The 23,793-nt window shown below is 39.7% G+C and overlaps 1 protein-coding gene across 1 annotated transcript in view; it reads right to left on the bottom strand.

Annotated features, from left to right (window-relative positions):
* Positions 1-23,543, bottom strand: part of CLNK (cytokine dependent hematopoietic cell linker) — a 64,032-nt gene extending 40,489 nt beyond the window's left edge. Inside the window, exons 1-2 of the mRNA XM_056336983.1 lie at positions 23,404-23,543; positions 18,734-18,782 (exon numbers count right to left, since the gene is read on the bottom strand). Coding sequence (XP_056192958.1) covers positions 18,734-18,744 — 11 coding nt within the window. The 5' untranslated portion in view covers positions 18,745-18,782; positions 23,404-23,543. The remainder of the gene's footprint in view (positions 1-18,733; positions 18,783-23,403) is intronic.
* Positions 23,544-23,793: the final 250 nt, after the last annotated feature.

Genomic DNA, 23,793 nt, shown 5'->3' with positions numbered 1-23,793 from the left:
GCGTCCCTGTGCTTGTAGTATGCAGCTGGGAGCGTAGAGCAGACTCTTCCCAAGGAAAAGTGAAGGATAGCTATCCATCACCTTTCCTATTGAATAATCTAGTGATCAGAGGAGGTATGTAGCTTAGTATCTCGATGATTGCTGTGTTCTGCTTATATTTGTTCTCCACTGAAGAGAAAACAGAGGTTCAGGAACCCGGCTCCCGTGCCTCAGCTGAGCATGTGCACCTCTTGATCTTCACTCACAGCCTCCTCTGCTGCATGTGATGGAGGAAGGGTGGGTTTTCTGCATGGTGTTTCGCAGTCCTGCAGTTCTTGTTCTGTGGGTGCTTTCCAAAAAGCGGGCGTGGATTCCCCCAAAATGTGAGCCCAAATCTTCCTTTTCCTGAATACCATAACTACATGCAGAAGGGCAGTGGGAGAGTTTCGCTACTCTCCCCATTCCTCCTATGGGGCAGCAATGAGAGGTGACTTTGGGACTGATCCTGCTGGTGGATGGGAGGTCTGCTTGGGGAGTACGCGTTTGAGCAAGCCTGTTCCGGACCTTTAACAGGCTGAGATGGAGCCTCCACACCCCGACTTGCCTGTGGTACCTGCTCAGCTTTTAAGCCCTTTTGAGGTAGTTTTGGACTGGCACAGAGTTGCCTTTCTGTGTATGTGAGATAATTTGCAGGATGCTGTACGGGCTCTGGCTGGGGTAGAGTTAATTTTCTTTAGAGCAGCCCATATGGCATTGTGCTTTGGATCTGTGAGCAGAACAGCGTTGACAATGCACCAGTTCTGGCTGTTGCTGAGCAGTGCTTGCACAGCATCAAGGGTTTCTCTTTTTCCTGTTCTTTCCTCCCAGTGAGCAGGCTAGGGTTGGGTGAGGGGTTGGCAGGGGACACAGCTTGACAGCTGACACCAGCTGACCAAAGGGATATCCTGCACCATATGACATTGCTCAGCAATAAAAACCAAGGGAGTGTTTTTTTGGAGGCAGCTACTGCGCAGTGATTGCCTTCGGACCACTTGTTTGGTTTAAATTTTTTCTTTCTCTTTCCTTTGTTTACTAAACTGCCTTTACCTCAACCCACAATTTTTCTTGTTTTTGCTCTCACATCTTTCCCTGTCCCATGGGTTGGAGGGAGCGAGTGGCTCCACGAGGCTTTGCTGCTGGCCAGGGCCTGCCCACCATGTGCACACAGGCAGGCAGAGCTGGAGGGAAGGCAAGGCAAGGAAGAGTCATTTGACCTTTCAGCTGTCACAGAGGTTTCAGAATCACAGTTTTGATGGGGGCATATAAACATTGTCCAGGTCTGAGGCAAAGGCCTAACCACTTTTCTGAAATGTTCCAGATACTGCCCTAAAACAGAGCTTTTTTTTTTTTTTTCCTTTTAATTTTTGAAGGTCAGTTTATGACTGAACTGCAGGGGATGTGCATCCCTGTACTTGTAGTATGCAGCTGGGAGCGTAGGGCAGACTCTTCCCAAGGAAAAGTGAAGGATAGCTATCCATCATCTTTTCTATCGAGTAATCTAGTGATCAGAGGTCAGTTCAGTACTTAACTAAAGTCTAACTGACTAAAATCAGTTTAGTACTTGGTGTCATGACATTACAAGAAACCTCTATAAAACAGATGCTCAAATGATTAACATATTCAAACTACTAGAGCTGTGGTCCTTCAAGTGCATCATGTAGAAGGGGACTTGCTCTTGGTTTTTTTTACCTAAAGTAAATGTTAGGAACATAATAATAAATATTAAAGGCTATATTCTCTTAGCATAAATAAGAAAACTTGAAAAAACTGTTTAAAATTATGGCTGGCACAATTAATTTGAATTATTTTCTTCAAAAAAGAATGTTCTAGGTTTCCCTGGCAACCTTTAAAACGATATGTATAAACACACCAACCATTCTACATAGTATCAGTTCAAATAACCCCACAGAAACACAAATACAATGAATGTTAACTAATTATTGTACTGGTTAAATGCAGGTTTTAGAAATGTCAAATAGAGACATTTTCTTAGTGCTAAACTGCATTAACAAGCTGCAAAATGCCAGCTTTTTGCAAGTCCACATACAAATTATTAGAAGATATTAAAATTAGCTTTTTCAGGAAAACAGGCCCCCTGGCAAATGTGTTATGAATTCCACTTCTCTAGTACTGGTTAATACAGGTATCCAGGCTGACAATTAGGATATACAGAATGCACTGTTATTTGTATTACAGCCTTATCTCCTTAGGAATTGTTGTAATGAATCCAAGCCAGGTGACTTGGCACTGGATGGGACAGATTAAGAGGAGATAAAATGATAAACCATTGTAGTTGAAGAAAAGGATGGCCCTACATGAAGGCATCTTTCAAGTCAAATGTGATCTTGCAGGAGAAAAAAAAAATTTTACTCAACCTGAACAGCAAATACTCACAGAAACCAGCCCTTTTAAGCCATTACTGTTGCAAAACTGAGATTTAGTTTTTGTTGTTGCGTGTGACGCTATGCTGTACAGAGAAATGCCTGGAAAAGATTTGGTGTTTGGCATGGTTTTCTTCCCATAACTCTTGTATGGAATCAGAGAAAACATATTCACACAGCAAGAGAGTGGTTTGGGACACTTCAAGCCAAATGCTGCAATATAACCTGAACCACATTGCAAAGATTCCTCGGGGAGGTGCGGCATAAAAATTTTGCCCCTGAATCAAATAGCATGAACCTTGAGCCTGCCTAGTCCTTGCGTTACCTTTCTTGTATATCCCCTTAATGGGATACATTGCACAAGACAGTACAACGCAGCTTCATTAATAATATGTACTTATATAAGTGTAGCATCTGCCACCTCAGTCCACACACTTGAGACCAGCATGCATTTAGTCATGTTTGTGTACTTTGAACTACTAATAAATTGTCAGGCAGTGACTCGCTGGCTGAAGAGATACTATCACGAGAGACAGAGTCTGTGAGTACCTGAAAGGTAACCACAGGCATTTGACTTTTAGAAGAATGCTAGTGGGAGGCTTTGGTACCCATGGTTACTGTTTGTATTACTGGGCATGTTTATGCCAAGAACTTTCTTGTCTACAACAGCAGCTCTGCCATGGCACAGTATAGAGGGGGAAGATCAGGCAAACAGTGGGTTGAAATAGAAATGCTTATTAAGTGCAAATAAAAATGGTCTCTCCATAAGTTTTGCTAAACTCACCTGAAATCGTATATTTTATGAGAAGATGAGAAAAACCAGGAATGAACCAAGTCTGTCACGTGGATAGGCTTTTTACATTTTTCAGTCCAAGCAGCTAAATACTAAAGTGAGTGGGCATGACTGAGGGAAGTCTTTAATGCATGTAAAATGGTTTATAGTAACATAATAATAAAAAAAAGATGCTCTTGAAGCACTGTGGTTTGTAAGCGTAGAAATGGGAGTCATTCAATTACAACACCTCATCTGAATTTGGTCCTGGGATGAGAGTAACACTTTGTAGAGGTTTAGGGCTGCATCACCGTGACAATTTTAATTTTTACATTTCTTAGCTTCTGTGCAAGCCCTTGGGTTTTTTTACATCTAAAATGGTAGAGAGTTTCTACTGGAATAAAAAGCAAAGATGCGAATGCAAAATGAATGTGGTTTACTTTTTCATGAAAACCCTGGTAACACAGACACTCTCAGAGGACATGCAAAATTTGAAAACGTTCCATCTAAAGATAATTCTGCCTGCAATATCTGTCTTTCAGAATGTTCATATATACATATTTTAAGTTATTCTCTCCTCTGCCTCTCTCTTAAAAGCAGTACAGTTTTCAGACTTGTTCTGTGTTGTTACCTACCAAGTGATTTTTACTGGCAATTTAATTCTATACATCAGGATACGTTGCTTATCTCTGCCCTTGCATCTTGTAATGAAGAGTGCAAATCCTTATTCACCTGGGGAAGTCAGTGAGGAAAAAAAATTAAGTTCTTGATTCTCTGACTAGTGCTTGAAATCTTGGGGTTGCCATCTGTCAGACCTTTTGGGGACTGCTTGGTGTGAAAAAGGAAGCTAAAGACTTCTAGCTTTCCGCTTGCCTACCAAATGCCTAGGTATCCCAGTCTCAATGGCCAGAGGAGCTGAAGGTTTATTATCTACCTTCTCCTCCACAGATGAGCAATATCCTGGGAGCAGACAAGAAGCCAGGCAGATGGTATCTTGTCTCGGAGGATGTGGTGCTGGCTACAGCTACTTGCCAGAGAATCTGGGAAGGTGCTGTGTGACCCAGCACTGCCCAGGGTGTTGTCATTATGCATATAGGTCTTCCTAGCATATACCAGAGTCTGGCAATCTTCCCCATATCCCTAGGCAAGCCTGCTGTTTCAGCAGACATTTAATTCAGACTTAAGTGCCTGAATCAAAATTCCCTCCTTATTCCTGTTATGCTGATGGTTTGCTGCTTCTCTACAACAGCAAATCATAAAACAACTTGAGCAGACCTATTGCACATGACAGGCAAGTAACAAGACAGAACTCGAAGAAAATGCCATTTCTGTCCTTCCTTGCTATTTGCTGTCAGGAAGGAGCTAACAGGTAAGCAGCTTTTAATTGAATTTCACTCAGTCTAGTCAAGGTGGAGTAATCTGCATATAAATATAATAATGTAAGTGCTAGATCCCTCCCTCACTGACATAGAGTCTAACCTGAAATATAGCTCTTAGTATCCAGGGAGAATAAAATTACCCTGCCCAAGGTAGCTGAGAAATTATGCACCTAGAGAACAGTGTACACTGAAGCACTCCAGTTTACAGCTGCTGCAGTGTAAACCTATATCCTTATCTGTGAACCCAACAGCATTACCCTGTAGTTACAGGTTGCCAATGAAATCCAGTTTATAGATGGATGAAAATGATTGCTCCAAGTATTCTCACAGGAGTGATTTCCATGCTGTATTAGAGGTAAGCACAGTAGCCATTCTTCCAAGTAAAAATGAAAGCAAGCAAGTACCTTCATATTTGTGTGCATAGTGTTTGAGGTTTTGAATCATCAGCAAATAACAAACAAAAATAATTATTGTGATGAGTTATTTTTTTTTAATTACCTATTTGTGTTTTGTTAGAAAACCATCTCAACATTTCCCAAACACAAAGTTCTTCATGGAGGATAGCAAGTAGTAAACCAGTGGTGTCTGCAGGGATCTGACTAGAAAACAGTATCTATTAATTACCTGAAAATTTCACAGAATATTTTGGTGTTTTGATTTAGCAATCTGTAGAACTCACACTGAAAAATCTAATGTAAGAAATGCTACAATATGGGAGAAAGAGAAGGGGCTTTGCTGAGTAGGTTACATTTGCTTATTTAAACATTTCTATTACTCCGATTGGGGTCCTGAAGTATAAATTACATGTTTGAATTAATCTGCTGTTGACTCAGTGTAGGTATTCATGTTTGAAAAGACTGGCTTTTCTCTGGCTGTAGCTAAGTGCCCCTAAGAATTAAAAAACCCCTCCACTTAAGAGATATTTTTTTTCCCTCTTTTTCTCTCTCCCTTTCACTTACCCAACCTGATGCAAAAACTCATGTTCTTGACAGTCCTAGATTGCCATCTGGTCTGAGACTGACTAATCCCAGATTAACCCTTTTCTTGCTTTTGACCACTCTTCTACAGTTGTACCCAGCTCTGGAGGGTATAAGCTCTACAGAAGTCATGGCTGGCTATTAGCTCAGCACTGCCAGCTACCCAATCCTAGGGCTTCCTGGGATTTCAGTTCACACTGCCTGACAGCTACAGACATGTACATAGGTGAAATGCTGGTGGATGTCTACATGAAAAGCTTACTAAGGGAGAGGAACTGGGGCAGAGTAGACCTGGCTGTTGATGCCTTTGTGAATAAGTGCCTGATTCTGGTAGCTGGCAAAGATGAAAATCAGACACATTTCACAAGCAGCACAATGTTCCTTTTAGAAAAGATTTCTTAAATCACCATTTTCAAGTGAGCCTCATATTTAATCCTTGTCCTAGTTCTCTTCTTGAAGGCTGTTAAACAGAAGCCAAGTCCAGTTACCACAAGTAAACAAACTATTCTGTGAATAACTGGGCACTCTGGATTTTCATAATGCATTAGCACAAACTTGTTAGGTCAACTTTGTGTTGCATGGGGATTTGAAGGTGATAAAACGTCAACAATCCCCAAGTTTTCCATCCTTGGTGCATGAAGTGGTCTTGGAATCAGACCAGGTATGGGGCTTGGCTCCACACTGGGCTAGTTAATGTCTTCCAGTTATGCTCAATTGTTTATTTTATTTCTGTGTTTATTTCTGGCATGTAACAACTTTAGTTGTTGTCATTTACTTAGAGGAGCAGAGACTAAACATAGTGTTTTCATATCTGGGAAGAGGACAGCGGTTAGGCTACTTGCTAAAAATCAATAGTGCTAACAATGGCATAACCTTTCAAAACACCTTCTTAACCTCTACTATTTCTGCAGTTAATGGCAGAATCATTGATATTACATAATTTCATCAGCAAGCTCATTCATAATCTAATGAATGACCTAGAGTCAAATAAGCTTATGGGAAAATTCCCATTGATTTCAAAAAGGTCTTGATCAGATTCCTACAATGCCTTTCTTTGCAATACAGGTCTGTCAAAAACCAGGATTGTAAATATACTGCTTTTCCAACTTTTCCATTTTCAATAGTGGTACCATTACTGCTTGCCTTTATTCTTGCATACTGCAGAATATTGTTGTATGCACATGCTATTGCATAGATATACATACATTCTGGCTAAATGAAGGAATATAGCAAAAGGAACTGGAGATTCACCATACAGCCATAACGTGACACTTAAAACAACGCTATCCAAAGTGTCTAATGTTCAGATACTGTGCCTACTGAAACCAAACTGACCTCCATGCCCAAATTAAACAAAACAAGTTTAAAGGTCAAGGAATCATATCTGCAAATAAATCTTATGCTGGGAAAGGCAGTCAAATGAGAAATGGTAGGCTCCACTGCAGGGAAAAGGATACTTCAGCAGTATCTTTAGTGAAAGCTGAAAAGAGTTATGCTAGGTTTTAAAGTAAAGCTTAATCCATTTACCATAAATTAAAGTTTCATTCAATAACATATATACATCCAAAATGACCATTTTTGGTATTCATACCTCCGTTAGAATATGGAACAGAACCTAGAGAAAGAGGTCCAGGAGAATCAAAAGGAAAGCAACATTTATCCTAGTCTGTCTTGGCCATCACTGCAAAATTGTTCTACAAACTCCGTACCTTGCTCAGTATGCACAACACACTTTTTCAAAGGAATTACTTTCTGTTAATAAAAACATCTATTCTCAGGTTGTTTGATTTTGCATTTGTATTCATGTGCATCAATATTTTTTTTTTTCCTTCTTGCTGTCAAGGTGTCAGTGATAGCCACAGAGATATTCTTTTTTTGACAGCAATAGAAATTTGATGTTGGAGACAGAGGGCTGCAGAAGTCTTATACTTTTTTTCTGTGGATGTCACCAGTAGCAGCATCGGGATGCTACTGAAAGGAGAAGGAATGATTTGGCAGCTTAAAGGCTGTCAAATGTGAGCATGTGCTGGAAGAAGGAGAGATTATTTTATTAACATGAATTAACATACTGAACCCCAGTTTATAATAATGCATTTTTGCACTATTAATCCTGTAACAGTCCTGTAATACAGTTGTCCTGTTTCTATAATATCTATTACAGTAAAAAATGAACAAATTGGATTTTCATGATGCCCCCATAGGAAAGCTAGATTAGTCTGAGGAGCTACTCCTTCCTTCCCTACTGGACAGTACATTATTTGCTTTAAACCATGTTTTTTAAAAATGGAAGGCTTTGCATAATTTGATCAATTTTTCTTGTTGTGACAGAAGACTCAAAGGTTCTTCACTGGCTATATAGGGCTCTCATACTTTCAGTTAACCCACTGCCACAGTATTAGTGCAGGCTTTGCTGCTTGCCCTTGCTGACTTTCAAAATGTTACCAGTAAAATTACTTTCAAGGATAAGGTTAGTAGCTGTGCCCAGGCAGCTTTACTATGATGGTGTGCCCAAAGTGGTGGACCTAAGAAAAGTCCTGCAAAAGACTGGCCAATTTTCCATCTAGGTCAACAGATCACTAGAACTGTTAAAACTCAGATGCTTTCGTTTCAGATTCAAACATACTATTAGTAAGACCTAAAATTCAACAATTTCAATTACAACAAAAACCTCTTCAGAAGAGGGATCCACATTCAGTATTTGTCCATGGTAAATTAACAACTGACATACACACAAAATCGTTTGTTTTTCTGAAGGAATAAATTTAGCCAAGACTGTCATCCATGTTTTCAGTTATCTGCAAGTTATTCCTGTTCACACTCAGAAAAAAACCCACCAAAAACCATTTTCAGGATTTTTTTGCCATTGCTATGGTTTAACCCAGCAGGCAGTTAAACAGCACACAGCAGCTTGCTCACTCCACACCCTGCAGTGGGATGTGGGAAAGAATCAGAATAAAGGTAAAACTTGTGGGTTGACATAAAGACATTTATGTATAATAGGACAGAACAGGAAGGAAAAATAAATTATAAAGGATATACAAAACAAGTGACGTACAATGCAATTGCTCACCACCTGCTGACATCCAGCCAGTCCCTGAGCAGCTGGCTGCCACCCCCTGGCCAACTCCTGCCAGTTTTATTGTTCAGCATGACATCCCATGGTATGGGGTATCCCTTTGGTCAGTTTGGGTCAGCTGCCCTGACTGTGTCCCCTCCCAGCTTCTTGTACACCCCAAGCCCTCTTGCTGGCAGGGCAGCATAAGAAGCTAAGTCCTTGACTTGTTGCTAAGCAGTGTTTACACTAAAACATTATTATTATACTCATCCTAAATTCAAAACACAGTACCATGCCAGTTACCCAGAAGAAAGTTAACTCTATCCCAGCCAAAAACAGGACAGGTGTCTCAGTAAGCTCAACCAATACCTGGATTTTCATTCCAAGTTGGCAAAAAAATGTGTCAGCCCCATAAAGAGTCACTGCAAAACAATCTATTCTTATCCTGAAACCAAACACAACTCATTCACTCAGCCAGCCACAGCTCTTATCCTAGTCTTGACCGATCCAGCAGTAAACCGTGCCTTTTACTATACCACTTACCTATCCCATGAGTGGAACTTAGCCTTAACTACACTTGAGTGAAAGCTTCCATAGACCTAACCATGCTACTGCTGTCAGACCCATATCCTAATTCTGTGAAGTTTGTCTGACACAGTTTAAAGCTGTCTCCCCAGTCTAGGTCTTGAGCCTCAGTCCCAATTCTCAACCTTAAAGGTAGCTCAGGGACTCCTGTTAACTTACCCGTCATCACCTACGGTAGGGCCTTGAGGGCACTAATAGGCTTTAATGGCACTAATAGGCCTCACCTGTGGCCTCTCCCCATCCTGCCCATGGCCCAGGAGCCCCATTTCAGCTCAGCTGGGGACCGTCAGACCCTACCCAATGAACAATATCATAGAAGTTTTAGACCCCAGCTCAGCCATAGCCATGGTTATGTCTGGCCGTGGACCCTGTTGATTCAGACCTCAACACACAAAAGAACTTCCCAGCTCGACTTTGAACCTGTCCAGCAATGACTGGGCTGTGTCTGAACCTGATTACCCTAATCAGGCATGATCATAATCCTGACCAGCTAACTAAATGACTTCCCAGCTTTGTCTTGGCCTTGCCTCACTGCCATGAACTTGTCTGATCTGGACCCTTGGCTGAACCTGGCTACCATCCCTGTGTGTGCCCTGCTTGTCCCATTGGGGTGGTGTGATGGATCCCCTGCCCCAATGGTTCTATCATCCCCCTTAGCTCCTAGCTTTGCACCCCTTGGGGCAGTTCTTGTCCTAACTCCTCTAGTCCGGTCAAATCCACAGGCATGTTAAATTCAGGTCATGCTCATCTAATTCCCTCATCTTTGCCCCAGATGTTACTGTACCTCAACAAACTATATCCATCTGTCACCTTCAATAATATGCTTTTGCTGGCCCTGTGGGTCTTACTGGCATTTAGCAACATGACCATCTTTTCAGTTCTTACTCTCTGAGAACTTTACACTAACTAGTTCTAGTACTAATTTTAATATAGCCTCAAACAAACATCAGCTCTTTTTCAGTAACAGCAGCAGCAGCCTTCATCTAACCCCAAATGCCTTGCAGAGTCCCATAATAAGCTCTGGCTGCTTTAGTCTCAAACCCCAGTCCTAGATCTGATTGTGTCCCAAATTTAAACAAAGCTCCACAATCCCATCTCCACCCCCAACCCATCAGCAACAGGATTCACACTTCTACTGACTGTTTTCATCTCATCACCCAGTTCTTTCCACGCAGCTACAGTGGCTTGACAGAGACTTGTGGATACTTGGCTCTATTTGAGACATTTGTCCAGAGGAACTGCAAAGGAAAACGGTGAGGTCCACCTTGCCCAGTTTATTGGATTCCTTGGAGTGATTAGGTCCCTGTTGTGACTAATTCCATGTTTTTAATAATTTGTCCTGAAATAGCTTCAATTTCTAAAAATGGAACTAGAGTTATATTGCATGAAATAAGGAAAGCAGAATAAAAAAAAAACAAAACAGGAAATTCCAATTCTGTGCTAAAAGCATAAGGATTGAATCTTGCTAAAGCTTTGCTCTCCCAGCCAGGGTTCCTGTTTTACTTTCCCAGGGGCCAGAGATGGTATAAGCACCTTAAAAATAAAAACTTTTAAGTGCTTCCATGTGAATTGAAAGGTGAAATTTTAAGCATACAATTTTTGAAATATGTTTAGTATGCAAGGGAAAGCAGATGAGAGGGAAATCATGAGTGTGTTCAGTTCAAAACCACAGGAGCATGAGATGCTCTACCAGTTGCTGGAACATTGACCTTAATAAAGCTACAACAACTCTCACAAGCTGGGCTCTGTACCACAGAGCAGGGAGAGCCAAAATGGCTTCGAACTGTGTTTTCCACTCCTCCCTAATGCAGGCTATAGTTGTGTTAGATGTACATAAAATGCTCAGAATGAAGATTTACAATGGAAAAGAATATTGCATTGGGAAAAAATGGGTAACAAGCATGTCTTTGCTGTGACAAAATAAAACAAAACTAATGTTTAGTACCAATGTATTACATTTTTTGCTGGCTCTCCCAATCATGTACCATCTAGAAGAGCATTTTCCAACATCTCATAGCGATGCCTTACTTTAAAAATTTCAACACTAACTGGAAAATCCAACATATTTTAATAATAACAGATGGCTATGAAGTGAATACAGAGCTGTATTTCACTCCTGGGGCTTTGTGGCTATTCAGAAGCCACTTGAGTTACACGCTTATGGTTAATAACATCAGCAGAGCCACTCCAGTTAATTACAGCATTATATTTACTCCATAGCTCTCTATTATGCTTTAAGTTGCAGTAAGTTAAGGGTAAGCATAAAACCCCTCCAAAGACATTGTACTGCCCTTGTTAAAATGACTGAAAAAGCTTCATAGCTGTAGACAAAATGTAAACCCCAGCATGGAACAAGAGAGGCTCTTTAATGTCTCTTGCACAGAGCAGCTTAATTCACAGTAATTCCAGACTGGCCAGATAGCAAACATTGTATTGCTTCTCATCCAGGCTGGTGAAATGCAGTATTGCTTCAAGCCCAGAGGAGGAAGGAAGGAAATGGGAGGTGTAATAAGTACATACAAAGGACTCTCAGGAAACATCGAGCTGTCTCAAGTTTGATTTAGTTTTTCATCCTGATTTCACCCCATTCTCTACATTTTTGTCCTTTTTCAGTTTTATTTCTGAAGGAGAGGAAACATATAAATAAAACCAAATAAATTATAATGCTTTGTTCGTCAAATAACTAAGACAAAGTAAAGTTACTTCACTAAGAAAATCTTAAGAGGTTTTTTAAGACTTTTTCTGTCAGTAAGGCTGTAAATTTTTCACTTAGCTTTTTCATTAAAAATAAAAGGGCAAACTCTTAAATGTAGAGTTTCATTTCAGAGGAAATAAACCCCATGCCTAAAACGTGGAACTGACAGCCCCCAAGAAGCCTGTTCTTAAGATACTTTTCGATTCCTCCTACTGGCTCAATACCCCCTGTAGACAATGGACCAGCAGGTAGTTTTCCTTTTGTGTCTCTTGCCCACATCTAGATCCTCTCTTTAGACTCCAAACTCAGGAGAGAAAGAATGGCAGAACTGCATATCTGTGGATCAGGGATAAGATAGGTGGGTTTGTGGATTAATCTAGGGCATACTATTTAAAAATATATCATAGAGATCTTTTTTTAAGAAAAAACCAATATTGTAAAATCTATGCTTTTTCCCAGCATGAACCGAGCTTCCCCTGGATGCAGTGTCTCTGTTGTTAGGAGCTTGTTCTCATCCACCTTGCCACCTTTAAAGAGTAGCAAAAGCTTCAGTCTTGCTCTAAGTTCTCCCTTCAAATGCCAAGCTGTGTGCTTAAAGTGTTTTGCTTATTTCTGAACAACATCTGGGGAATAATGCTGTCTCTCCATATAGTAGCACTGGCCTTTTTTGCAATGAACACTGTACTTGGCTAGGTTGTGAAGTCATTCCTCAGTATATTGTATAAATATCTCAGAGGCCTTGATTGATCACAGGAACAGTTCTACCTGACATGCTAATAAAGGCAAATGCTACTTTCAGCACCTTACAAAACTACAGGAGGTATATTTGTAGTCCTTTGGAAAGGAAAGCCTCTGACAAATGTAAATAATTCACAAGTGCTAAAACATCTACTTCATCTAAATAATACTTTAGAGTGTAGCTATACTTAAAATTGCATATTAGTGTTACTGATGACTTCTAATTTATTAAAATGTGTACATTCATAAAACCAGTGCTGGAAAACTTTGAATCATAAAACCTAGTGGGTGTTGAAGCTAGCATCTTATTTCTAGCTCTAGTTTGAGCTGTGGCTCTATGCCTTTGAAGCCCTCACAGCTGGGGTTGAAGCTCCTCTCTGCAGACAAAGAAACGCACTGTCTTAAAACACTGGTTTTAAATTTGCTATAGCTTAGTTGGAACTTGACTTAAAGACTTGCTTCTCAACATAGAGACGCATCTCTGTATCTGCTTCAGAGGTGATACTACAGCATCTGCAGTCTCAGGTGTGGTTAGGAACCCACTCTCATAGCAAAGGTAAGCCATTGGCCTTAAAACAGGTTAAAATTCAGTTTATAGCTATGTTACGGCTAGATGCAAAAATGTGAACCTTTTTCCTATGCAAAATGTCATTTAATCAACTGCAATATTTCTAATGTACCTGTCACGCTCCTATTTGACTGACTTTGCCTGCAGCTCAGCATGAATTTTTCCAGAACAAACAGAAAGTAAGCTCTCCAGGTTCAGGCTTCTTGGTTTAAAACAGCAGGACTTTCCCTGCTGAGCTGCCCCTACCTGCGAGCACTTCAAAAGAGCAGTCGCAGCAGGGGACATAGCTGAAACCGAAAGTGGTAGTTTTGTCTAGCACAGGAGTTTTCACAAGTCTTCATCCTCGAGGGCAACTTGTTCATTTAAAAAATACTTTTTTTAAAGAGATACATTGCACGGCTGTTATAAGACCTTGAAGAGGATAATAGTAGTACTTAATAGTTCTTTCCCTCTGGTCAGCTTTGTAAGAAAATGAAATAAACAGAAAAGAAGATGAGTGCACTGTTCCACAAACTCTGTGTTAACCCGATTTCTATACTGCACTTGCTGGGTGACAGTATGTCAAAGGGTGAACCACAAAGGTTGTTTCTTTGATGTTATTTTATGATGTACAAAGACAGTACCATATCAGACATTATTCTCCTCCATGGTCTTAGTTAAAATTATCAGGAATACTGGGTTATGCCTTTGCTTTTTGGGCTAGCGGACTGACTGTGGCAAGGTTTTGAGAGATTTAGGGAATGCCTTTGTTTAAGGATGAAAGAAACTGTTGACTTTAACACATTTTAAGCTCATGGATTTGCAGGTGTTTATTTCACATTGATTTCTAAGTTAGAATAAATGGCATTGTTTTCCTTATGATAAGAAAGAAAAGCATGTGCATCTCATGTGTTTTATATAGTTTTACTGACTATAACTCTGATAAAACAAGTGCTAAGTGTCTTTATACACATGGGGTTTTTCCACAAATATACTGGTCAGGTCCACAGACATGTGCTTTAGTGCCAGCAGATCTAGGGACTGCAGTAGTTCATTCAGTGATTACTGAATTTCTGTATGTACAGAATGCTGTGCGTCATGTTCCAAATTCATACATTATCATAATTTTTGAATTTTTGCTTTTTTAAACACCTTCAGAATGATAGACCCACATTGGATGATTCCTGCCACTAATCAGTCAGTCTCAAAAAGGTAGTTAAGCTAGGATGGAGAGCTGATTAGCTATGTACTTGACATTTTTAAAAGCTATAGCGAAGTATATATCTGATAAACCTGGGAAGACCTCAGGAACTATTCTTAATTTTTTAAATCAAATTTACCCTTTCTTGCTCCTAGGTCCAGTGCTTCATGAAAGTCTAACCCCCTTAAAACATGCATTGTGTGTTTTGTGATAGCTCAGAAAATAGATATTTATGATGTCTTCTCATTAAGCTAAGCTTGAGCACTGATAATTGAAGAAGTCTCCCTTTCCCCATCTGAATAAGAACAAATTCTGGAAGTGGAACACAGGTATCATTCTTCAGACAGGATGACCTGATACTAACTATTATACATACAACTTTTCTTTTACTGTAAAGTTGACCAGAGTTACCTGCCAGAACATGAATTTGTGCTAGGTTATTATGTTAGTGCTCCTACACACCCACAAATTCAACCCCATACCCCATGCGTAAAACCTAACTGCATATCTTTAATTTAGTTACTAGAGGTATTCCAGCCAAGGTGAATCTACTAAAGCTAGTTTTAAACTAAGAGCTGCAAGCCTTGCCTGCACATGGGGGTAAATACTCCGGTAGTTCGTTTTATTGAGCAGTGAGCTGCTATCAGTATGTTACTATCAGCAGTGAGCTAACTAGTTTAAGCTAAGTTAGCTATTTCTTTACAAGATCTAATAGCCACAGGATGTTTCTGCAGTAACTCTTTTCTGGTGGCTGGAGTACCTAAAAATAACCACAACAGAAAATGAAGTAGACACTGAAATTTTCTATGGAGAGAAAATACTTTTTCATAGATGCTTATGATTTCTACTGAGGTGGTAAGCAGAAGCTGCAGGCCCCCTGCTCTTTGTGCAAACATTGGGAGGTGATTCTGACTGATGGATCTAAGCCTGAACAAAGGAGTGCCATGGCTTAATAAAAAATCCACACACACACCCCCCATCTGCTGCCCCTTTCAAACCATAACCTCTTGCTGCTGCTGAAAATGTCTTCTGAAATATGGCTTCTGTTGCAGCCTCTGTGACATGCAAAACTAGAGCCTGTAACTAAGAAAATGCATGGCCTTTCTTATGTTCCCTGTGAATTTCAGTTCTACCCTGCCAACAGATGAAAAAAGTAAAATGTGGTTGTGTCCCTGGGAGAAAACTACTGATTAGCAAAACTCAAAACCTGAAGCAAAATTAGACACTCAACTATTACTGCCCTCTGAACTGCACAGCTCCTACACTAGTCACAGGGTGGATTCCGCCATCCACACATACCCACCCAGCCCAACTCTGGGAATAGCAGGGGTTAAAGTATGTATGGGGTGTGATGACATCCCTTCTAATATGCTGTTAAAAGAGTGGGAAAACAATAGGAAAAAAGAGCTGCAGCATAATAGGATTTGCATATGTGTGTATGATTCATCCTCATAGAGGAGCTGTATCTGGATTAGATAAGCAGACAGTGAAGAAGACTGAAAGCAGGCTGAATAGCCAGGCCAAGAGGGTTGTGATCAGTGGCACAAACTCCAGCTGGAGGCCATTCATTAGTGGTATACCCCAGGGGCCGATATTGGGGCCAATACTGTTTAATATCTTCATTAATGATCCACACAATGTAGTAGAGTACAGCCTCAGCAAATTCTCAGAAGGTACAGGCCTGGGAGGAGTGGCTGATTACAGCAGCTGGGTGTGCTGCCATTCAGAGTGACTTCAATAGGTTGGAGAAATGGGCAGAGAGGAACCTGACGAAGCTCAAGAAAGGGAAATGCAGAGTCTTGCACCTGGGGAGGAACAACTCCATGCACCAGTCTGTTCTGGAGCTGGAAAGCAGCTTGACAGAGAAAGGCTTGGGTGCCCTGGTGGACATCAAGTTGAACATGAGCCAGCAGTATGCCCTCGCAACAAAGGCCAACTGCATCCTGAGCTGCTTTAGGAGGAGTGTTGCCAGAAAGATTAAGGAAGGTGACTCCTCACCACAGGTGAGGCCACACCTTGAGTAGGGAACTTCAGGCTTACTAGTAAAAGACAGACATGGACTTGTTGGAGTGAATTCAGTAAAGGGGCATGAAAATGATGAAGGGACTGAAGCATCTTTTATACAGGACAGCCTGAGAGATTTGGGACTGCTCAGTCCAGAAAACACAAGGCTTGGGGGTGTGTCTTGTACATGTTTATGCATACCTGATGGGAGAGAGTAAAGAGGAAGCCAGGCTCTTCTCAGTGTATGCAGACAGGAAAAAAGTACACACCAAAATACAGGAAATTCCATTTAAATACAAGAAGAAACTTCTTTACTCTGAGTGTGGTCAAACACTGACACAGTTTTCCCAGAGATGTGGGGTCTCTGTCCTTGGAGATATTCAGAACTCAACAGGACACAGCCCTGAGCTACCTGTTCTAGCTGATCCTGCTTGAGCCCGGGGGTTGGACTAGTTGATCTCCAGAGGTTCCTTCCAGCCTCAACCATTCTGTGATTTGTCCACTTATATATTGCAGCAAATTAAAGCTTTCCAACTGTTGAAAATACATTTTCATGTTAGTAATGAGAGGATCTGTTAAAGGAATGGAATTGTCTTTAAAGGAAGGCCCTATATGGTGGCCTCCATCATTTGGGAACACTGTAGGAAACATGGAAAAACCAATGGAGAAGAGGCAATGTGGGAAGAGAGACAAAGGGTAGAGCAGGAGAAATGTACAGGAGAAGGAAGGTAAAACTATGAAAAGTCTGAAACACAAAGATCTAAAACTAAAGACTAGTTTGGGGAGATGTTTCACACTGACAATTTTAGTAATTACTCTCAATTGCCTTAAGGCATGTTTTGAAATAAAAAATACATTCCTGGCAGCATTTGAGTTGCTCCGTTCCTTATAACTTAATTGGTCTGCAACAAAGGGAATAAATTGAGTTAAATTTAGTTGTGAACCAAAATGTTTTGTTTCTCAGTTAATTTTCAGTGCTAAGTATTTCCTTTCTGTGTGCTGTGGATCCTGATGCAGCACATAGCACTTCCAGGAAGCCTGTATGCTGTTAGGTGTTCGCTACAGAAGAGAAGACGGTGGGATTGGTAAGAGTAGTAAACGGACAGTGATTTTGTGATGCTACCCAGAAGCAAAGTCACCCTAAAATGAAGATAGATTGCAGTGGTACAATGCTGCAACATCAGTGTAAGTGTTTTAAGTGAGGTAACCTGAGCAGAAGTTCAGATACTCACTATGGGTAAGAGGCAAGATGTCTCATAGTAGAAGAAAGATGGGTCTCCTTATTAGAGAACTAGATTTCCTATGGGGAAAATATCTCAACAAACACAGAAGCTCCTTTCAGTCTTTGCCTCTCAGTTCTGTCTTAATATTTTTTGCAACAGGCAGAAAAACATTCGGAAAAGTAAGCAAGGGAAAAAAAAAACCCGCATAAAAAAGTGAAGAGTTATTGACTTCATCTCCCAGACGAGTTGTTCACTTTGGATGCTTACACAAGATAAATATTTTTAGGGATAATTTATGGCACAATAATAACTTTAAAGTCTGTTTAAAGTCTGTTTATTACCCATGGAAGAACCCGTAGGCTCCAGTTTATTTAAAACATATTAGAACTAGCCACTAATATATGACTCTGGAGCTGCTTTGAAAAAACTTATCTTCAAATATCTCTGTTGAAACAAAACACAGGAGGCAGTGTTTCTCAGTGAAGGACATCAGAACGAGATTCAGAAAGCTTGCATTCCTTGCAAGGATGTGCTACTAAATCTCTATATGATCTTGCCATGCATTGAGTGTATTTTAGCTGGCTTCAAAATCAAGCCTAGACATTGTTGCTTATCCACAATGTTACTACTAAAGGCTCCTACAAGCTAAATCCAGAGTGCTGCAGCTGTTTTTCCCAAATATCAGAGATCCTTAGGTTTCATTTTCTCTTGAGGTCTTCTCGAGGTTGCATATGTGTAATTTTTTCATGCCTTCACTGCCTCCCTGCATCCCATCAACCCTGGCAGTAGCATTGTATGGCTAGCATCAGGATGATGGGTCTTTAGTCTTCTTTAAAATATCTGAAATGCTCTGATAGAAAGACAGATGAGGTTTATATACTGAATACTAGAGGTAAGTGTAGTGGAATTAAGGACACCTTTCAGAAACCATCCTGGAGGAGTGATTTGAGAACTAGGAGAAGCAGGAGAGGTGGTTTCAGAAAGGAAAAAAGTAGAAGGCAATAACAGATTACCAAAGATGTGGAAAGGTTGTGAGACTGCCATGTAACCTTTAGCACAAGTGTGGCATAATATTAGCATCAATAATCAAATGCAGAGTATACAGCAGAGTATAGCATGCCAAAGAGAGGTTGGCAAACATGCAGATACAATACTTACTCCTTGTTCATGATTCCTGACTCATGAAAATGCAAATCTTCAAAAGAGTCTGTGATGAAAAAGTAAATATATTGTTTATTTAGAGTCTTAAAAATCTAGATGTATGCCTTTGTAGTCCCTTTATTATTTTCTGAGTACTTTTTGCGAAATAGAAAAGAACTTAATTTGAGGTATCTATTCTGAGGAGAAAATGCTTCAATTTTGACAGGAGTTATTCAGTCTGAAGATGTGACAATGACTATGACCAGCACCAGAAAGTGTATACCATAGTCATGTTTTTAAAGGTGGCCTTAATGATATCTCCATTTGTACATGAACAAATTTTCATTTATGCATACATTGTTCTACCATTACAATCTGTGCAGTCAGTAATGGAATTTGTACATATAGACTTGTATTTATGTAAGAATTTGTGAAGTGAGATTTAAGTTTTACAAACAAGCTTAAATTTTTGGAAAGGATCTCTGAAAAATCTAAACAATATGGGTCTGTGAAACTCCTTGGTCACAAATGCGGGAATTAAGATAGATGTATGTATATATATATATACACACACACACACTTGTTAAAACTTCAGTTTTGCAGTTGGAGAAATCTAAAATTCTAAAAGCTGTTTCTGAGTTGTCAGCTATTGTATTGCCAAGGCTTTTAAGCTGGTTATTCCATCAATTTTCCAATTGTCTGCTTGTCTCTGCCTGATATTTCCTAATAGAAGCCGCAGCAGTTGCATAATTTGGACATAAAAATGGAATTTATAACTTTTGCATTTACTCTGTATCACTGTCCACTGCCATTGCTTTCAGCTTAACAGCCATGGTGAGAGTGAAAAATAGCCTTCTTGTCTTCTAAAGTACAGGTACTTGTTAAATGGCAGGGCCTTGCAACTGTGTGTATACCAATTGTTTCTGAGCTTTCTACTATCCTCACCCTATTTCACATTTTCATTTTAAATTGGCCTTAAATTCACAGAAAAAAATTTCTTATGCTTTCTATTTACAGGGGAGTGTGCACATTTAGTTCAGTTTAAAATGTCTTAACCCAATTTTAGCTATAGCTGAGTGATATTGGTTGTGAACCAAAATGTTTTGTTTCTCTACAGTTAATTTTCTCCTGCTTTTTTTGTGTACTGATTATATTTATACAGTGTTTGTGGAATTCTTGGTAGATTTCTATGGCAGATTGCTCTCTATCTGAAATCACAATAGTGTGTTTGTGACAGCAGAAATAGCCAACGATGGCTTGTGGTTTACAGTAAATGGTCACAGCAGAAACAGATGGACATCTGACTGAGAAAATGGGTTCCTTAATTACTTTTTAAAATTAAGACAGGATTAAAATTCTGAAAGATGCACAAGAAACCGTGCTTTTGTCTGAATGACTGCTTTTTAAAAAGCTCATCAGAAGGTGTTGACTTCTTTTACCACGGAACAAGAGAATAAAAACTGTTTTTCCTGCCTTAAATATTGGATGTTATGCTTCAGATACCTGAAAAGAGCTTGATATTCTGAAGAAAGCAACCTGAAAATTGGCTATTGAATGTGAGATATAGGATCAAAAGATCATTTATGAAAAAGTTTGGCCCGCATTTTCTCTGTCAGGGCATTTGCACTTGTTAAACTTGTTTCAAAATATTCAAAGATAACATGATCTAAACTGTAGATTTATAATCATTTCAATGATTACCAGTAACTTGCACTATTACAAATGAGGGGATTATTAGGAATTTAAAAATTACATAGAATTATGTAATAACCTCTCTTTTTGAACATTTCCAAGCATTTTGGTGTAGAATGGAGCTCAAAAGTATAAGGTCTACATTGGAGGAAAAAAGAGAAAACTCACATCAACAAAAATCAAACCATACAATTTTTCCAAGGCTTGCTTGGAGAGTATTGACATTGAAGTTGTAAGTAGAGGGAATGTAAGATGAAGTAGGGCGAGAGCTCCAAACAATTAGCAAATTCAACTGAGAAATATGCTAGGGAGCACCAAGTAGAACTTGGCTGATGTATCATCCAAATCCTATTCAGCCAATTCACAAAAATAACTCTTTATTACTTGTACCTAAACCTAGCTGGAAATCACTCACAGCACAGAAATAAGACTACACAAAGTTCCGCTATACAACTGTAGTGATAAACCACTTTTTTAGCAGTCTACACCTACTGAATTTGGGTGGCTGCCTTTATTGTGGATGTGGTGGCCTTTGGAAATAAAATTCTTGTAATAAATGCAGTTAGTCAAGCTACCAGACATGTCAGCTATTGATTGAGAAAGTTTTGCTATGATTTAGACTAGTAATTTGGCCCAAATCATAAATGTAGAAGTTCCATGGATTAAAAGAGACAATCAACAAACTGTAGCCGTGTGTCTGCCTTTCAGCAGGACCACAAAAGTGGTTTGCAGGCAACCAAAATGCTTTGGTTTTTACGTTTTACAAAACAATGTGTTTTACAGTGCCTTTCTCCCTTTGTCCATCAAACACAGGGACACAGAGACATGAAGCACATTGTGCAGGAGTCAAGGAGAGCATCTGTTTCTTTTGGCTAAAACCCTGCAGTGCAGAGGACCCTTGCCAGGCAAACTGATTTAGAGGCATTTGCCAGTCACGTCCTTGTCCTAAGACCACCATCTTACTCAAAATAAACAAAAAAAATCTACTCTCCTAGAAGCTAAGCTCTGATGAGGTACTTCCATTCCATTTAAAAAGAAGCAAGGAAAATAAAAGACCCCAGCCACCAACAGTTTGCAAAAAGCATAACTAAGCATAATGAGAAATCGAGAATTAGCTTTTATGTACTGTCTGAAAAAAATAACTACGTTCAACATATGAAGCACAGTTAAAAAGCCAGCCAAGTACTATTTGCTGAGAACAAAAAACTTTCAAATATTGCTACTTGCATGGAATTTCAAGATGAAAGGGGAAAAGAATTTGAATACGTGTATCCTTGCTTTTGTTTTAGCTGTGTTGCACAAAATGCAGCACATTTCCTGGGGCTTTTACTTTCAGAAGAAGGATGTGCAATGCAAACAGATTCCAGGCCTCTGCAGGAAATTTCATGAGTTGTTTGTCCAAACCTTACAATGGAGCAAACCACAGCAACCTGCAGTATCCTTGGGGTGACCCGGTGTCTTAAAATGCTGAGCAGAGATGTTTCATTTTAGAACTGAGAAGGTCACTGTTGTCACTGTCTGTTCATGTGGATAGTTAGTGCTAGTTTGTTCTATGAAGAACTTGCTAGACAACATGTTCTAGTTAGTACTTTAAGGTTTTATGCCATTATTATTTGAGTAAGAAGAAAAGCTACAGGTTCTGCAGGGCATTTAATTTTTTCTAAAAAAGCCCCAAAACCCAAACCCAACAGAAAACCAAAACAAAACCTACATGGCATTAGTGCGGAAAAAAATGACTTTTTTCCCTAATCAAAAGTGAGTTATCAAGCACTTAAGTGCTTCTGAAAATAGGAGATAAGCTTCTAAATCATTTAGACACCTTTGAAAACCGGATATGAAAATCCAGCCAACAGCATAGCCAGTTTCCTTGTCAGGCACCACTGGAGGAAGAACTGAAGAATTTGGGTTTCAGTTCTGTAAATAATTAATCTGTCTCTCATATCAATTCCTATAAATAGCTAAAAATGTCTACCGAAAGTCAGATCTTCATGCAGAGACTGCAACACTACAGAGGCATGGTGTAAACTTCACACTAATTATCCTTGCTCATTTGGCCGTCTGTATTCTCACAATAAAGTTTAATGGAAATGGATAAAAGTTGCTGCAGACACGACTACATTCCTGGTTCAGAAAATCAGTTGTAAGACTACAGTTAAGCTGCAGGTTGCTTAAGTTGGGCAGCTTAATTTTTATGCTGCCAGTGTCTTGCTCTATCTCCTTTTGAAGTGCTTTGTAGTACCAGGCCAATTTTATTTAGTACAAGAGGGAACAGTGGTAGAAACTGAAACAATTATTTTACCAGCAAGTATAAAGCAGTTGTCAAATGGCACTGTCAAGATTATTTTCAAAGTCTGTCTTCACAACAACAGCAAATAGTCACATGTAGGAGGAAGCACTTATTTATCTGATTGAAATGAATACAATCTGGTTTCACTAATTTGTTTCTGGCAATAATTAGCATGTTGCTCAATTTATTTTAATAGCACACTAATTTGATTCCATCTCTTGCCAGTAATGCAACCAAAAGCTTCATAATAACAAAATATATCTCTAATAGGAGCTGCCAAAGTTTTCTGTAAAGGCAGTTATTTAGGAAATGATTTGCATTGGTTTATTAAGCGTAACTTTACAATGCAGTTCTAATACATTACTTCTACCTGGAAACTTGAATTAGTAATGCAGAAAACACATACAGTGGAATTGGGCAAAAAAGGCCAGTTGCTTGGTAGAGGGTCTATTGATTTGCTTAAAGGAGAAGGGAAGTAAATGGTTTAAAAAGGCAGACACGAGCTTTTGCTGTATGCCATGAGACTGCCCGGGGGGACAGGGTATTTCTCAGACCTGCCTCCCACCAATCCGCATTTCAAGTCATAGTAGATACCTGCTGGAATTAAAGCAGACTGTGGAACACAAAATAACCCCTTGGTTAAAACTCTTTTCTTCAGCAGAAACCTTTTAAAAGCAGAAAAGCACAGGAAGAAACAAGGGCAACTCACAGATGCTTTCCTTCAGGGCATGTGGGTTCAGCACTAGCACAACGCCAAGTTGGTTTCCTCTGTAAAGCAATTTTTGTGTGCTTTTGCTAAATTCTGTGCGAAGCTATCAGGTCAGTGGTAGTCAGATGGTCAGATAAGTTGAAACAGGGCAAGTGGAAGAATATTCTGCAGGTTTTTGATGGTTTCCTGTGGACAGCTACCACGTGCCCAGGCACCAATCAGCACTATTAGCCCTGACCAGTGGATACCCAGCGTTTCCTCTCTATGAATCTGCCTCAAAGCAAGATAAGATAGAGAACATACTCACTCTTGTGTACCTTAACCCATATTCAATGACTCTTGTCTCTGTAGAAATAGGTGTTTCAAATGTTGGCATAGAGAAAATTAATT

The sequence above is a fragment of the Falco biarmicus genome, chromosome 1 (genome assembly GCF_023638135.1).
Source record: "Falco biarmicus isolate bFalBia1 chromosome 1, bFalBia1.pri, whole genome shotgun sequence".
Lineage (NCBI taxonomy): Eukaryota > Metazoa > Chordata > Aves > Falconiformes > Falconidae > Falco > Falco biarmicus.
Note: the sequence above shows the minus strand (reverse complement) of the source record. Positions and strands in the feature narration are given on the sequence as shown.